Below are 17,043 nucleotides of genomic sequence, written 5' to 3'. Positions count from 1 at the left end.
GCATAAAAGAAGTGCAGAATGATAAGAATATCAGCTTGGAGGGTTCAGGGTATCTCCTAGTCGAGCAGTCTCGACTAGAGTCTTCTTACTTGTTTAGTTAACCATTGAGAGAAACCAGTTTAAGGACGGTAGCTCCGGGAAACTATCTACATCTGGGCATCGAGAAATATGTACAAAGAAATCTTGTCGCATGGTCTTTGTTCAAGACAGTGAAGTTTGCATGATTGGAACATTTTTAGGAAATGAAAAACCTGCTAATCCAATCCTGCTAATGTCTTCAATGATTTTGCTCAGGAGTTACAACGTATAGATTTAGACGGTATAAGGGTAGGAACAACTAAAGTAAAAGTTAAATGCAAGTTATTTATATGCAATGCCCCCGTTAAAGCTTTTTTAAGTGGCTTAGAAGGTCATTCATCCTTCAATGAATGTATGAAATGCACGCAAAAAGGCACTCGAATAGGAAATTTCACAGCATATTCTACAAGCAGAGTCGTTAAAATATCTGATAGTGACTACACGTCAAGGACATATGTTGATCATCGCTAAAACAATTTCCTTTCGAATAAAATGGTTTTAGAGAAACTAGTAATCGGTACGATTACACAGTTTCCTTTAGATGCAACGCATCTAATAGACTTAGGAATGTCAAAAAACAATTTAAAGTTCATTTACAATAATTCAGTCAAAAATTGCAAATTTTCCAGTGAGCCATTCGAGTCGGTACAATGACCGCCCTAAGACCCACGCCAACCGTCTCGCAAGAAAACTGCCAAGCTCGAGACCCATTTGCAGGTTAAAAAGACGACATTTCGCAAACCTACGCTCTACTTAAATTAGTAGATAAGTTAATCCTGTGATGCTAAGTATGCTTCAAGGGAGATAGTAGAGTAAAAAGTATTCAAATGAGACTGAAAAACACAAAATCAATTTTTCGATTATTCGCGATAAAAAAGTGATCGGATGATTTTTCGAAAAAAGAAAGCAAACTCGTACCGCGTATACTACACACGAGTATGCAGACAAAAATTTCAGCTATCTAGCTCATATTTATTTATTTATTTATTTATTTCTTAAAGCTATTGACAAAAACGAGAGTCAAATTAAATTTAAAAAAGAAAAAGCCTAAACAAAGTACAGGATATAATATCAATAGTAACACCGACCCGATGGGGGTATTTTATTTGCCAGTCCGGCCAGCTATGCCCACGTCTCACAGCCAAATATGGTCAGTGAAACTAATGATGCTATAAAAATAAGTGTTAGTAGGAAAACTTAGAAAAAAATATTAAATGTAAAATAATAAATATTTCTTAAAAATAAGAAATAAAAACAAATATAAAAAAAAAGAAAGAAAAAATTGTGATAAATAAGAATTAGTACAGAAAAAGAAAAAGTAAGGTTTTAAAAGAAATTGCAAGAAAAGTTAATAATAAAAAAATAAATAAATAGATAAGAAATAGTAACAAGTAAGAAGACTCTAGTCGAGACTGCTCGACTAGGAGATACCCTGAACCCTCCAAGCTGATATTCTGAGTGATTTTATGCACGCACACATACATAAACATGCATCCACCCTCACGCGCCCGCGCTCTGCTAACTGCGCAGTAAGCTGCGACTGCGCTTGGGCTGCGCTGCAGTGTGGGCAATAGTATGAGAATTTATTTGATGAATAACTTTTTTGTAGACATGCAATCTTAATGAAATTTTCAGAGCGTAATCAGATGGTCAAACTGTGTGTACATTCCAAAGCACAAGTCTCTAGTACTTGAAATACGTTTTTTGCAAATTGGGGGCGAAGGGGGCGTGGTATCCAAAATCTGTTGATTACAAAATGTTTGTATTCATCATATATATATACACAGTAAATCTGAAGTCTCCACGTCTAATAGTACTCCAATGAGGCTCAAAAAACAAAATCAATTTTTCGATTATTCTCGATAAAAAAGTTATCGGATGAGTTATCGAAAAAATAAAGCAAACTCGTACTGCGTATGGTATACACGAGTATGCACACAAAATTTCAGCTCTCTAGCTCTTATATCTTCTGAGATCTCGGCGTTCATACGGACGGACGGACGGACGGACGGACGGACGGACGGACGGACGGACGGACGGACAGACGGACAGGGCTATATCGACTCAGCTCGTCGTGCTGATCAAGAATATATATACTTTATGGGGTCTACGATGATTCCTTCTGCCTGTTACATACTTTTACACAAAAACATTATACCCTGATTTCCCATTTTCAATGGGTTCAGGGTATAAAAAGAGAAGAGTAAAGGAAGAGCACAGAATAGAATGTGGGATAGAATTGAGAAATCACTACACAACATTGACAACGAAAATGTATACCAATGCTTATGCCTGGGCATTGTGAGTGATTTCCCTAAGATGAGCTAATAGCAAACTTTTTAATTTATGAAGAGAGAGCTCTAAGGAAAAAATGTGATAATATTTATTAAAATTAACACTAAGAACATGAAACGCACTGTGCAAAGAATAATCCCTAGTGCACACCGGTAAAAAAAGCGGACGATAGTGTCTAGTTGTTCGGGACGGAACCGAAAAGTGTAGACGACCCAACAAAGAGGACGAATCAATATCACCACTAATCAATTTATGCAGAAAAACAATTCCTAAAATTGTTCTGCGATTGGTTAGCGATGGAAGATCAATAAGCTGGAGCCTACTATGATAAGACGGTAATCGTAAATTACTGTCCCATCGAAGATCCCTTAAGGCAAAGAGAAGAAACTGTTTTTGGACCGATTCAATGCGATCCTGATGCAGTTTATGCTGCGGAGACCAAACAACAGAGCAATACTCTAAGATGGGACGCACAAGCGACGTAAATAAGCGCTTGGTGGTAAAAGGATCTTTAAATTCCTTGGACCAACGTTTAATAAAGCCAAGCACACTTTTGGCTTCATTAATGATGGTAGAAATATGAAGATTAAAATTTAGTTTACAATCGAAAGAAACACCAAGATCTTTGAGTGTGTGGATGCGTCGTAAGGAAATATTGCTAATTTTATAATCAACAATTAGAGGAACGGTACGACTGAAGGTCATTGTCATACACTTTGAGCAATTTAAGTCAAGCTGGTTTGCCACACACCAAAGTTGAAATGCATTTAGGTCATCTTGAAGGTGATGATGTCCAGTTGCACTGGAGTATGGAAGGCAAAGTTTAACATCGTCAGCATACATAAATATAGTAGAATACGAGATACAACTAGAAAGGTCAAGGAATGGCTACCCTGAGGTACACCAGACGAAACAAAGATAACTTTAGACATAGCTGTTCTGAGCAGGACTCTTTGGGTTCTACCAATTAAATAGGATGAAATCCAAGATACAAGTCTAGGCGAAAATCCTAAGCGTTCAAGCTTAAGAATTAGTATGTGATGATGTACTGAGTCAAATGCTTTACTGAAGTCAGTATATAACATCCGTTTGCATTTTTTTAGAAAAACCATCATTGACAAGCGAAGTGAATTCAAGTAAATTAGTGGACGTTGATCGATTTTGAACAAAACCATGTTGAATAATCGATTTGCAAAAATGCTGCAAGGCCGATGTTATAATTTTCTCAAATAACTTCGGAATGACAGATAATTTCGCAATGCCTCTATAGTTGGAAATATCAGATCTTCCACCTTTTTTGTATAAGGGAATGATGAAAGATTCTTTCCATATTGAAGGGAACACAGCAGTATTCAAGGACAAGTTAAACAATTTTAGTAATTGTGACTGAAGAGAAACACTGCACTCTTTAATCACACAACTAGGAATATTATCGGCACCGGGAGAGAAAGATGATTTCATCGTCCTAATGGCCGCAGCCAGAGAGGCTGCAGTAACTTTCGGAATATTTATAGACCCATATTCAGAAAGAGGATATGGATATGAGTTGTTGTAGAGATTAGCAGAAGAATAAGTTGATTGAAAAAAATTAGCAAATAGATCAGAGGAATCCTGGTCATTGCAAGTTTTTTCACCACCAAGGACAAATGAGGACGGCAAACCAGAAGATTTACGCTTCAAATTTACAAATGAATAAAATTGCTTGGGATCACGAGCAAACTGACGTTTGCAACGTATAAGATAATTCTCATAACAGCTAAAATTTAAAAGATTGAAGTTTGACTTGGCAATGGAATATTTGGACCAATCCACACTTGAACCAGACTTTTTATAATTTTTTAAACATTTAGTTTTAATGTTTCTCAAGTTCAAAAGAGTCTTGGTAAACCAAGGTGGCTTATTTGAAACTGGCGAAATACGGCAGAGAGGGACCCAAACATCCAGAATACAGTTTAAGGTAGAGTAAAAAAACGATGCTGCCAAATTAATATCATTCGACTCATATAAAGTAGACCAGTCTGTTGAATTAATTAATTCATTAAGCAAAACAAAATCGCATTTACGATAACAACGAAATGGATAAGAAGGCAAAGGAGTATAATTGGGATGATTATCGACAGCTAATAATACTTCTAAAGTGGGGTGATGTATATCCTCAGGTATACAGAATGGAGTCGTTCTCACGACATTTAAAAGCGAATCGTGATTAGTAAACACCAAATCAAGTGTTCGATTTAGGTGATTAGAAATAGAGTTAATCTGAAACAGAGACAGGTTAAATAATTCATCAAAAAGATAGTGATCAATTGTCGGAATTAAGTAAGTTGTATTACAAGTTGCTAACCAAGAAGTGTTGGGAATGTTAAAATCCCCCAACACAAGAAGCAAGTCTGTATCATTCACATGCTCATAAACCTCTTTAATACTATTAATGTGATGAGCATAAACTTGTAAATCAGAAGAGGGAGGGATATAAGAACATGTGATAAACAGTGAGCGCGATGGGAGAGTTAATTTAACCCCTAAAATCTCCGCATCATGAAGGGACGAAAAGGTAAACACATCAGAGAGGATACTGGACTTAACCGCAATTAGCACTCCACCCCTTCTGCGCATTGAACGATCAAGTCTAAAAATAGTGAAATTATTTGAAAGTATTTCACTATTATGAATATTATTACTTAGCCACGTTTCAGTAAATGCAATAATATCATATTGTACACTAAAACTGTGTAAGAATAAACTATTAAGTTTAGAATTCAAGCCGCGTACATTTTGATAAAGCAGAGACAGCTGAGAAGAAGATTGGAAAGAATTTAGTTTTTTGGTACAGTGTTAGATGACGATTGCACCGAAGGTAGATTTACAGCAGTAGGAGTAGATCTATTACGATTTTTAGGTCTAAATTCATGAACTACCACATGAGGTGGCCAGAAATTTGGATCACATAAAGTTTTAAAATGTTCTATCGGCACATTTATTTTAAAAGAGGCAATTTCGCGCGGAGCTGCGAAGCTAAACTTCGATATAAAAACCTTAGCCGAAGTCTTGCTTGCTATAAAAGCAGATACCGCCTCACAGGTCGTATCTGATGAAAGCCTAGATATGAAAACTTGCTTTCGAGGAGAGACGACTGATAAGGATATGCCGGGAGTGGCTGAATTATTAACACCCGTGGCTTGAACAGCAATTGGAGAAGATTCCAATTTTTGAACAGAAACCTGAGTATCAATAGCAGCCTCAACAGAAAAACCAATAGCTTCAGGAACAGGTGATATAGGATCGAGCGAATTAGGAGCGGATGACAAAACTGAAGCGCAAGGTGAGGGAGGGGCAAGCAAATTAGGTGGCGGTGTTGGTAGAGAGGGAGGTACCAACAATGATGAAGACTCCAAATGAGATAGGGGACTCTCGAAATTAAACTGTGTTAGTATTTCTTCAGCAGCAGCCATATCATTTTAACAAGTAAGAAAACTTTAGTCGAGAGCGCTCGACTAGATACTACCCTGAACCAAACTAATAGAAATAGTATGGTTCAAATTTCAATTTCGATGTATTTAAAAATATAAATGAAATAGAAAACTCATTTAATTAAATATATAAAAATTTGGAAACAATTAAAAAAAAGAACTCCGACACGCTCTGGGTTTGAAGAACCCGAGACCTCGTGATCAAGCGCCGCGCTTTCTACCTTGACGCCACCCTTCTATTCTGATTTTCAATGTCAAAACTGAAATAGATTCACTGCTACAGCGCCATCTACCAAGTCTAAGTCAACTAACTGCTGATGTGACTTTAAGAATGTGCAAGAACAACCAAACTAATAAAAACGTACATATAGTATGGTTAAAATTTCAATTTCGATTTTTGAAAAAATATAAGAGAAATTTTATCAAATATATAAAAATTTTGAAGCAATTAAAAGAAAACTACAACACGCCCAGCAGGATTTGAACCAGAGACCTCGTAATCGTGCGCCGCGCCCTCTAACTCTGTTCTGATTTGCAATGTCAAAACTGAAATAGATTTGTGGCTACGCCACATTTAAAACACTATTTGTATTTAATGTATTCAAAATAAGTATATATTTTATTGTCGCTTTGGCGTGGCTAATTTATATGTACATCTTTTTATAGAGAAGGGAATACTCTCGATCATTACTATCGATAAAGACTATCGTTAAACTAACTATAATATAGGCTGTGGTTTGAACCGCCACAGCTACTCCCCTCCTCAGTAATGTGTTGAAGTTATTTATGAGATTTAACACATTGATTTTTGAATATGTTCGAAGAGGTTTAACTGGCATGTCAGGGTCTATGATGCAAAATGCTGGTTTGAGTCTCTCGACCGATATATTATGTGTAGTTCCGTTAACGTTAATAGCGAAAAGCCGATCATTGATCCGTTCCTTTATTTCATGTGGGCCTGTGTAAGGAGGCTCAAGCGGTTGTCTGACGTGGTCGCTTCGTAGAAATACATGGCTGCATGAATATAAGTTTTTGTGTATAAAGGCTGATTTGTTCGTATGATGTATTACAGGTGACGGTCGAACTTGTCGAATATAGTCACGGAATTTGTTTATAAATTGTGTTGGATCATCTGGTTCATCATTGTGGGTGAAAAATTCTCCCGGAAGGCGTAAATCCGTGCCATATAGCATTTCGGCAGCAGATGAATTGATATCTTCTTTAAAACAAGTGCGGAGTCCCAAGAGTACAGTTGGTAAGATTTCTAACCAAGGAGTTCGTCGATTGCACATCAAAGCTGCTTTAAGTGAGCGATGCCAGCGTTCTATCATTCCGTTGGATGCGGGATGATATGGAGATGTGCGAATTCGTTGTGCTCCTATCATGTTTGTCAGCGATAGAAATAGGGATGATTCGAACTGTGTTCCTTGGTCAGTTGATATTGTTTTTGGGGCCCCGAACCGGGCAATCCATGATCTGAAAAATGCTGTTGCGACTGTGTCAGCAGTCATGTCTTTGATTGGAGCTATTTCTGGCCAACGAGTGAATCTGTCGATCATGGTGAGGCAGTATTTGTACCCTTTATATTCCGGAACTACGATGATGTCGATGTGAACGTGCTCAAATCGTTTGTCCACTTGCCGAAAGTGTTCCGGTACGAGTTGATTGTGTCGTTGGATTTTTGATCGTTGGCAGTCATTACATTCATTTACCCATTGATTGATATCACGCCGCATTGATGGCCAGACATATTTTTTTGAAATTTGTTTAATGCTTGCTCTTTTACCAGGATGCGAAAGGAGATGAATAGATGAAAAAATTTGTTTGCGGAGTGACTTTGGTATGTACGGTCGAGTTTCCGATGTTTGAATATCGCAGTAAACTTCTAAGTCTGTTGGGAATTTTACTTTTTGTAATTTTAGTGATGTACTCCCTTGGAGTAGCTGTTCTAATTCATTGTCATTTTGTTGCAGTTCTTGGATTAAACGAAGAGGTACAGTTTCTGGCATATTTATTTGATTGATGCGTGACAAAGTATCTGCCACAATATTGTTCGAGCCAGATACGTGTACAATGTTGGTGGTAAATTGTGCAATATAATTAAGATGACGTATTTGCATTGGAGATGCTTTGTCTAACTTTTGCTGGAAAGCGTAAATTAAGGGTTTGTGATCAGTTTGTATTACGAAATCCCGACCCTCTAGTATGTGTTTGAAATGTTTAATGGACAAATAAATTGCCAGAAGTTCTTTGTCATACGCACTGTATTTTTGTTGAGCATTTTTTAGTTTGGTTGAAAAAAAAAAACCAATTGAATTCATTTGATTGTTTACAATCTGTTGAAGATGTGCTCCTACGGCAATGTCTGATGCATCTGTAGATAATACAAAGGGACAACCTGGCGCAATGAAGTTCAAAAGCGTGCTGGAGACAAGAGTTGACTTGCAAGTTGAAAAAGCTTTTTCTAGTTCTGGTGTCCATTTAACGGGTGCACGATCATTCTTCTTTGATTCTTTGCATTGCCCTGTAAGAAGTGCTTGTGAATCTGAGGCAGATGGTATGAATTTCCGAAAATAGTTCAGTGCGCCAAGAAATCTACGTAACTCCATTATGTTGTTGGGTTTCGGGTAATTTTGTATGGCTTCTACTCTGTCTTTAGGTGGTGTCATGCCATTAACAGTGATGTTGTAGCCCAAAAATGTAAGTTCTTCTTTGCCAATTTCACATTTAGATGCGTTAATCGACAAGTTGAATTTTTTAAGTTTTTCAAGTACTGATTGAAGATGAATTTCGTGTTCCTTGAGACTGGATGAGAATACAAGGATATCGTCGATATAACAAAAAACGTGGTCATCATCTCGGAAAATGGAATCCATATGTCGTTGGAAGGTTTGAGTTGCGTTTTTTAGGCCGAAAGGCATTACCGTAAACTCGAACAATCCAATGGGTGTGTTTACAGCAGTTTTTTGAATATCTGATGGATTCATTGGGATGTTGTAGTATGCTTTGTTAAGATCAATTTTTGAGAAAATTGTCTTACCGTGTAGCCTGTCGCTGATATCGTCGATGAATGGAATCGGATAACGATCTGGTTGAGTACGAGCATTTAATTTTCTGTAATCACCGCAGGCCCGCCACCCACCGGTCTTTTTTTTGACGAGATGGATAGGGCTGGACCATGGGCTGCTTGATGGACGAATAATGCCAAGTTGCAGAAGTTCCTTAAATTCTGATTTGATGACTTCTAATTTTTCTCCAGTGTATCGACGTTTAGGTTCAGCTACAGGTTGCCCAGTGGTGATAATGTGATGAGAAATTTCACCTGACTCTGGTCGTTTGTAGGTGCTGAAGTTCGTTAAATTTACATATTTATTGATAATATGGTAAAATTTAGACGAAGGGTCGATCGTGAGGACATTTTGTTGGTAATTTCTACGAGCTTCTCCATTGATTTGCTGTTGAGCGAGTGGATCGATGAGTCGTTTTGTTTTTAAATCCACTGTCAATCCAAAATGAGCCAAAAAGTCAGCGCCTATGATTGCTGATTTAACGTTGGCTATGATGAATTTCCATTGGAAAGATCGACGTAGGCCCAGATGAACTTCAAGCTGTCTGGTACCGTATGTGTGAATGATCGTGTTGTTCGCTGCGAACAGATTGAGATCGTTTGTAGTTGAGTTTTGGTTGTTTGTAGCAAACTTTTTGGGTAAGACTGAAACGATAGAACCGGAGTCGATTAAAAATGTTGTTCGATTCTTAGAATCAAAAATGTGCAGTCTTTTTTCAGCATACGAAACGCATGATTGGCTGCCGTCAGCTGCACTTAGTGGCGACAGCTGATTTAGTTTTCCGGTTGTTGATTAGTTGTGCATTCGAACTCGCACGGCTGTACACATCTCTTTGCTGCTCGTCCGAAACGGATGTGATATGTGCAAACTTTTTGCTGGTAGGTATGGGTTGAAGATGCGGATTGGTTGTAGTTATTGTTATTCCGTCTGTGGTTGTTGCTTGAGGGTGATGATAGAGCTTGGTTTAACTGTTGGGCTATTGTTTTAATAGACGTCTCTAAGGCACTCATCCTGGTTTCGATAGAATTTGGCTTCGTGCTTTGGATAGCTTCACAATAGTTTGTTGTGGGCATATTGTCAAATATACGATCTGCAATTTCGGCCAAACTTTCTATATCCTCAGCATTGCGTGTGCACAGGATGGTTCGAATGCTGCTTGGAAGGCGTTGCATCCACAGTGTCACAATTCCCTCGCACGATAACGAATCGTCAGCCAAGTCGCGCATTTCCCGAAGTAGTTGACTCGGTTTTTTGTCAGACAATTCAATTTCTGTTAAGAGTTTGACTAGCTTCTTTTCACGGGACACACCAAATCTTGAGATGAGTTCTTTTTTGAGTTTGTCGTACTTTCCAGATTCTGGTGGTTTCTTTGCGATGTCGGAAATCTGGCGTAGAGTGTCTGCATCCAATGAAGTTATTATAGTGAAAAACTTGGCTTGATCCGATTTGATGTTATGTATATGCAGCAATGCATCAATCTGTGTGAACCACAATTCTGGATCTGTGGCCATGAATTGTGGGAAGCGAATTGTGTGAATGGCGTTCACAGCATGTGAAGTAGTTGTTACATGCGTTTCTCCGCTGTCGTTTTCAACTTGATCGTGCATGACGCCGTTTGCTGAGGCTTCTTGGGCGGCTGTGTCTGTATTGGTGGCAGCAGCAGCCGATGTTGAGGCTTTTTCGTCACGAGTTACAACCATTTTGTGAAAATTAAAGTTCTTTATAAATCGGGGTCACCATATGTGGCTACGCCACATTTAAAACACTATTTGTATTTAATGTATTCAAAATAAGTATATATTTTATTGTCGCTTTGGCGTGGCTAATTTATATGTACATCTTTTTATAGAGAAGGGAATACTCTCGATCATTACTATCGATAAAGACTATCGTTAAACTAACTATAACATAGGCTGTGGTTTGAACCGCCACAGATTCACTGATGCAACGCCATCTAGCAGAACTAAACGAAACTAACTGCTGATGTGATTCTAAGAATGTGCTAGAAGATGTTTGAATGTATGTGTGCACACGTATTGGAAAACTGCTGTTGCTGCAGCACGTGCGTTTGTTAATTGGCCAAACATTTTGTTATTTTTTACCGTCGATTCACTAAACCGAATTTAATGAAACTTTCAGCATATGATCTACATATTCTATTGAATATTTGGCATTTAAAAAAAAACATGTCAAATCATTCACAATTAGCTATACTAGCATCTGACCTTCACTGGGGATTCTGGTGAAATTGGAGCCGGTATCCAAAATATAACAAAAACCGAAATTGTATAAAATGCATCGGAATATATGTTTAAAATTTGGAGACTAAAGCTCTAAAAATGTAGGAGATATAAATTTATAGCCTAATTGTATAAAATTCATCTTAATATACATTTTAAATTTGGAGACTCCAGCTTGAAAGATGTAGGAGATATAATTTTCTAAGTGATCTTCGATAAGGTTTTTTATCGATAAAAAAGTATCGGAATGAGTTATCGTTTTTTAGTGATAAGCTCGATATGCGCGCTATATTTACGGACATTTAAAAAAAAAGTTGAAGTCTCTAGCTCTTATATCTTCTGAAATCGACGCGTTCAAACATACGGACGGACGGACGGACGGACGGACGGACGGACAGACAAACGGACAGGGCTAAATCGACTCAGCTTGTCGCCCTGATCAAGAATATATATACTTTGTGGGGTCTGCCACGCCTCCTTCTGCCTGTTGCATACATTTTAACAAAACCATTATACCCTGATTTCCCATTTTCAATGGGTTCAGGGTATAAAAACTGAGCCCTTACAGCGCTGTACATTTTAGAAAAGTTGATCTGTCTTTCTAAACAAATCGGACAAGACCAGCGTACACCCCCACTACCAATTTTTACCGTGGACATAAGCTTGTCGTAATCACGACCAGTGAGACCTGCACATTTAATATGCATCATATTATCGCACAACCAGCAATTGACAAATTGCGCTTGTGCAGAGTCCACTGCCTGCCTGAACGTACAAGATTTTTTGCAACAGCTCATATTGGCAATTGGGATTACAGTAGAAATTAAAGAAAAGCAACAGAAATAAAAACAAAGAGAGTAAAATATGCTGACAGAGCGAGTCCAACAACAACCAGCCGTTGAAGAGCAGAACGAATGATTATGTTGAGAGAGATAATCAACAACAAAAACAGCCGTTACAGAGCGTAACGAAAGAAACACAGAGAGTTATTTGCACAGCACAACGACCGAAATCGAGAGAGCAAGTAAGCTCACACGCACACTAACAAACGTGTAAAGAGTAAAGTCAGGGAGCAAAGTGCAAACTAAATGTAAATACGACGCTGCACCAAACTTCAACAAGATTAAAAAACAATTTTAAAAGAAAACACAGCAAACCACGGATCAAACCTTGCACAGGAATATTTAAACAAACCGACCGCAGTTGTGTGAACAATTAATAAAAATGATTAATTAAATAAAAAATCAGGCAAATTTGCGGAGCAGAAAACAAAAGCGACCGTACACTCTCACTGAGAACTCTCTTTTGCATATCTTTTGATATCTCGGCGTTCATACGGATAGACGGACAGCGCTATATCGACTCTGCTCGTCACCCTGATCAAGAATATATATACTTCATGGAGTCTGCGATGATACGGTACGGTACTATTTTGCGCGTTGAGTTTTGTTGCTGAGCAACATTTTGGCTAGAATTGGCTAAAAATTGAAAGTAAAAACAAGTATGAACGCCTGCGGAATACTCATTCACAGTCCTTCAGCGATCTAGTAGCTAATTTGTGGTCTAATGCTGTAGAAAATTCATTTTTTCGACTTGCCACGCCCCTACTGGGCGTAGACACTTTATTTATTTAGCTAGCTCATAGAACAAGCTAACCGTAACCTGCTGCAAAATTTGGATGCTTACGCTCCAAAAACAAAAAAATTACAGGGTATTTTTTATATGCCACGCCCCTAAAGAGGCGTACCAATATTATTTTGGGAATCGATAGAAGTTACTAGTAGCTTAACTATCAAAATTTGAAGATTCTAGCTCTAATACAATAGGATATAAACTTTTGCGGTTTGCCACGCCCCCTGTGGGCGGACAGCCCGAGTATATATACAAAACTCGAGGTCTCTAGCTATAGTGTCCAAAATATAGTAGAATTTTAAAAATCATGATATCTTAAGGTGCGATTTGCCATGCCCCTAAGAGGCGCAGACATATAATAATCAATCTTTGTAGAATCAAAACATTAACTCACGAGCAAAACTTTAACGTTCTTGCTATAAAACTCTAGGAGATACCGTTTAATCATATTTGCCACGCCCCTAATGGGCATAGATATATCCGCCATAGCTCATACGGATGATCGACGCGGATCTACATTCCGATTTTTAGCGGATTGGTAAAATTGTAACATTTCATAAATCGGAGATACACACGAGTATCTGTTCCAATTTTAAGTCTCTACCTTTAATAGCGCATAAATAAACTGCGTTCATACGGACAGACGTGAAGAAGTGAGACATACATCAGGTGCCTTCAACTAGGTTTAGTAGATGGAAATGTCAGCCTTTCTAACTCGATTAAACTGCCTCAGTATATCCCGGTATACGCAATAATAACCGGTGGTGTGAACGTGGACACGCCCGTATGCTTCGGCATTCACGACGGGGGTAGTGAGTAGCCTCTACTCCCCAACCAATGCGTGTTAAGTTTTGCATGATGCCACAGGAACTGGACTCCATTGATTTATCAATGGTATATTGATTGGTGCCAATAGGGTCAACGAAATCATGGATAATGTTAGTTTCTGAGGCATATTGTGCAAATTGATTAAACTTCTTGGTAGGTAATGTTTCATTTTTTTCTAAAATATTTTTGTATACAATACATATATATATATATATATATATATATATATATATATATATATATATATATATAAATATACATACGCAAAAGAACATACCTTCATCGGTCGATGTATTCAAAAATTATTCAAGCTGAAGGAATTTCCGAATACGCAGTCCAATGTTTGCGTTGACTTCGATTGGGATTGGATGGATGCATGCATTGCCGCATACAAAGAGACGTATGATGCCACCTTAAAGCCACAGAAGAGAAATTTAGTTTTTAGTGCATTCTTTATTTTATGGATGGAACTGCAATTAAAGTGAGATAATAGTCAAAACTTCATTAACATATGATTGCAAAGGCATATCGCTGCTGAATAGATAAATCCAAAAATTGTGTACATGCCATCAATGCGTGTTCCTTGTTGCACTTTGCACAGCGCTCTGAAGTGGCGAGTAGCGCATGTGCGTTCCTGGTACCTCTGTCCTGTCTAGGCTTGCTGCTTGTCGTAGTTGCAGATTGACTGAGCTCCAGTCGATCACAACGTGCATCCAGGAACTTGAGCAACTGCGTTATCGTAGGATTTGCTATATCTTCACTCTTTTCATACCATTCACGACGTGTGGTGTCATCAACCTTTGCCATGAGCAAGTAAATCAGCCAACAATCCCGATCCGTTTGTCCAGAGGCGTCTAATGCCCGAATTACGGTACCAGCTTCGTTTGTTAGCGATCGAAGCGATGCTGGGCTTTGATCCGCAAGCTATTTCATAGTTGGCATCGGCTAAGGACAGATGCTGAATTAGTTTCGCAGCTTCTCCCTTTAAACAAGATTTAAGTGATGATACTTCTGGATATTCGTCAACGTTGTCTTGCTGTGAACGGCACTGTCGAATAGACCCTTAAATGCGTGCCATTCCTTATAATCTCCATCAAATGGTGTGATATGAATCCGTGGCAGTTCCCAATCCTTCACAGATGGTCCTGCGCCTTGCAGTGAGCCTGACGGTGACTCGTTATCCACCTGCTGTGGTAGCAGTCGTTGCATTATGGCCTCCATAGTCTCCATTTGCATCTGCTGCATTTGTTGCATTTGCATATGAGACTGCTTCTGTATTTGTTGTAAAATGCCTTGGATGGGCGAATTATCTACTTCCCCAAGCACATTAGATGTGGTATTGGCTTCTTCCAGTTTGTGGGGTTTGTACTCAGCGTGCAGTGTCTTAAGAAGAGCACAAGCTCGTTCAAAGCGCTCCTCATATACATTGTTGTCACTTGCTGGATCCACATATCCCTGCACATCTTCATATTTATAAAGCTCGTCACTAAGGTTGACAAACTGCTTCCAAACTTGAATCAGCGTGTCCAATTTTGTATCAATATCGTAGAAGGTGCAGCCCTCAGGTGGATGCTCCGCATATCCAGAAATACGGGTAATTGTTGCCTTCAGTCTACCTCTGGCTCCCAGTAAAGTACGTAGATTTTCCATTGTAGCGTGCTGCGTTGCCAGCAGTCAATCCAAGTTGTCCAAAATAGCCAGGTATTAAATTAATGTGATGAAATTGTTGCGTCTCTAGCAGCCGAACAAACCATTAAGACAAATCACCGCAATTTTCCAATAGTGCGTACTGCGTATTACGTATGATGCCGAATATCAATACGTAATTCCAAGAATTTGCAAATGCTGCGTCTCCAGCAGCAAAAACACGACAAGACAAAACACGTCACCTTTCCAATAGTGCGCGCTGTTTCCAACAACTCCAAGTGAGCATTCAGTAGCAATGCCCAACGGATCCGGCTCGAAGGACCAAACTTATGATGAATAATTAAACATTTCTTTATTTAATATGAACTATAACAGCCAAGTGCTGGTACGCTCAACTTGTCCGTTCGTTTGCTTTCTCAATACTAACATAAGTTTATCGACTTAACCGATAATTGATCTCGATGCGGCTCTTCATTCGCCGATAATAATGATATGCTAAAAAATGACAAATATGCTAAAAAATGATAAATGTGCAAAAAAATGACAAATGGTTTCTGTTATATGTAATATATACTACAATAAAGCAAAAAGGGGACATAATAACAATTAAAACTTGTATAACACTATTGCATAGCTCAAATTCACCACTCCATAAATACCTCAAACAAAAGATTAACCAAAAACAAGTAAGAAAACTCTAGTCGAGAGTGCTCGACTAGATACTACCCTGAGCCAAACAAATAAAAAATTAATTAATTGATATGGATAAAAACTTAAATTTTAATATATTTAATAAATAATAATATATGTTTGTATATATTTGTTGAATAAAAGAAATTAATTAAATGAAAAAAACTAATTTACATATATTTACACTAAAGCTATACTAAATTTCCATATCCTGAATACTTACTGAAATACCACTGTGGTAACTATAAACTGTTTCAAAAGTCCTAGCGGTAATATGTTCATGAGATAGATTTGAAAACGCCCAATCAATGTGCGATTCACAATTGGCTGTAGGCGTTTTCAAATCCAATAAGCTTCTAAGGCTTCTGCTAACTAAATCATCATATAAAGTCCTAGCCGATTCAAATTTGCTCAAACACAAATTAAAATCTCCTAACAATATACAATTTTCTGTCAAAAAAGGATATTGCAGAAATAGATCCTGAAATTCTGCATTACATAAACGGACTGGGTAAGATGGACTTTTATAAACAACTACGAAGCTTAACGATTTGTACCTAAATACGGCACACTCAAAAACGGATGACCCAGCTATTTTCCTGACGCTCAAGCAGCTTGATAGATTATCTAAAATAGTATCCTTAGCATAAATGATGATTCGCCTTTTAGATCGGATTGCGTTAGCCACTACCTCGCAATCAAGACGAACAACAATACTAAAAACTGGAATATTGACACTTTCGTTTGCGTATGTAGACGTTTCAACGAAACATAGGACAGACGACTGGAGCATTAATCTGTCAGATTGAATGTCTTAAATATGACAGTTAATGCTCAGAGTAATATGGAAAAAAATATCTAAGGCGGAACTGTCAACTAAATGATCATAATGTGATCGAAGAAGTTTTTCAGTGCGCAATCGGACAATTTGATTTTGGACCTTATCATTTTTCGGAGGCTTGGGAGGAACAAAATCTTCTATAATAAACAACCCCGAAGAAGTTGTTGCCCTACTACAAGCTAAGTATATTGCAGCACGCTGCATTCGAGAGCAAAGGTGGACCACTACTTTACTCTACGTAGCTCCCTGGCTTT

General features: G+C 38.1%; 1 protein-coding gene and 3 long non-coding RNA genes across 4 annotated transcripts in view; 1 reads left to right on the top strand and 3 right to left on the bottom strand.

Annotated features, from left to right (window-relative positions):
* Nucleotides 1-17,043, top strand: part of LOC149090788 (uncharacterized) — a 178,474-nt gene that overhangs the window by 95,758 nt on the left and 65,673 nt on the right. The gene's annotated exons all lie outside the window — the stretch shown is intronic.
* Nucleotides 1-17,043, bottom strand: part of LOC115565530 (uncharacterized) — a 184,163-nt gene that overhangs the window by 131,514 nt on the left and 35,606 nt on the right. The window lies entirely within an intron of this gene.
* The window catches only part of LOC149090791 (uncharacterized), a 167,107-nt gene that overhangs the window by 131,007 nt on the left and 19,057 nt on the right, over nucleotides 1-17,043 (bottom strand). The gene's annotated exons all lie outside the window — the stretch shown is intronic.
* LOC149090794 (uncharacterized) lies at nucleotides 9,212-10,750 on the bottom strand. Its single transcript, XM_089264457.1, has 2 exons — nucleotides 9,636-10,750; nucleotides 9,212-9,555 (listed from the first exon to the last, which is right to left on the bottom strand). Exon 1 carries the CDS (start codon nucleotides 10,609-10,611, stop codon nucleotides 9,685-9,687), a length of 927 nt encoding a protein of 308 aa, XP_089120583.1. The 5' UTR covers nucleotides 10,612-10,750; the 3' UTR covers nucleotides 9,212-9,555; nucleotides 9,636-9,684.

The sequence above is a fragment of the Drosophila navojoa genome, chromosome X, assembly GCF_054131105.1.
Source record: "Drosophila navojoa isolate 15081-1374.11 chromosome X, UAZ_NAV_1.0, whole genome shotgun sequence".
Lineage (NCBI taxonomy): Eukaryota > Metazoa > Arthropoda > Insecta > Diptera > Drosophilidae > Drosophila > Drosophila navojoa.
The sequence above is the reverse complement of the archived record's forward strand: the minus strand, read 5'-3'. Positions and strand labels throughout refer to the sequence as shown.

Bases quoted from the DNA above. Each gene is read 5' to 3' on its own strand.
- LOC149090794 (XM_089264457.1), bottom strand. From the start codon at position 10,611: ATGGTTGTAACTCGTGACGAAAAAGCCTCAACATCGGCTGCTGCTGCC.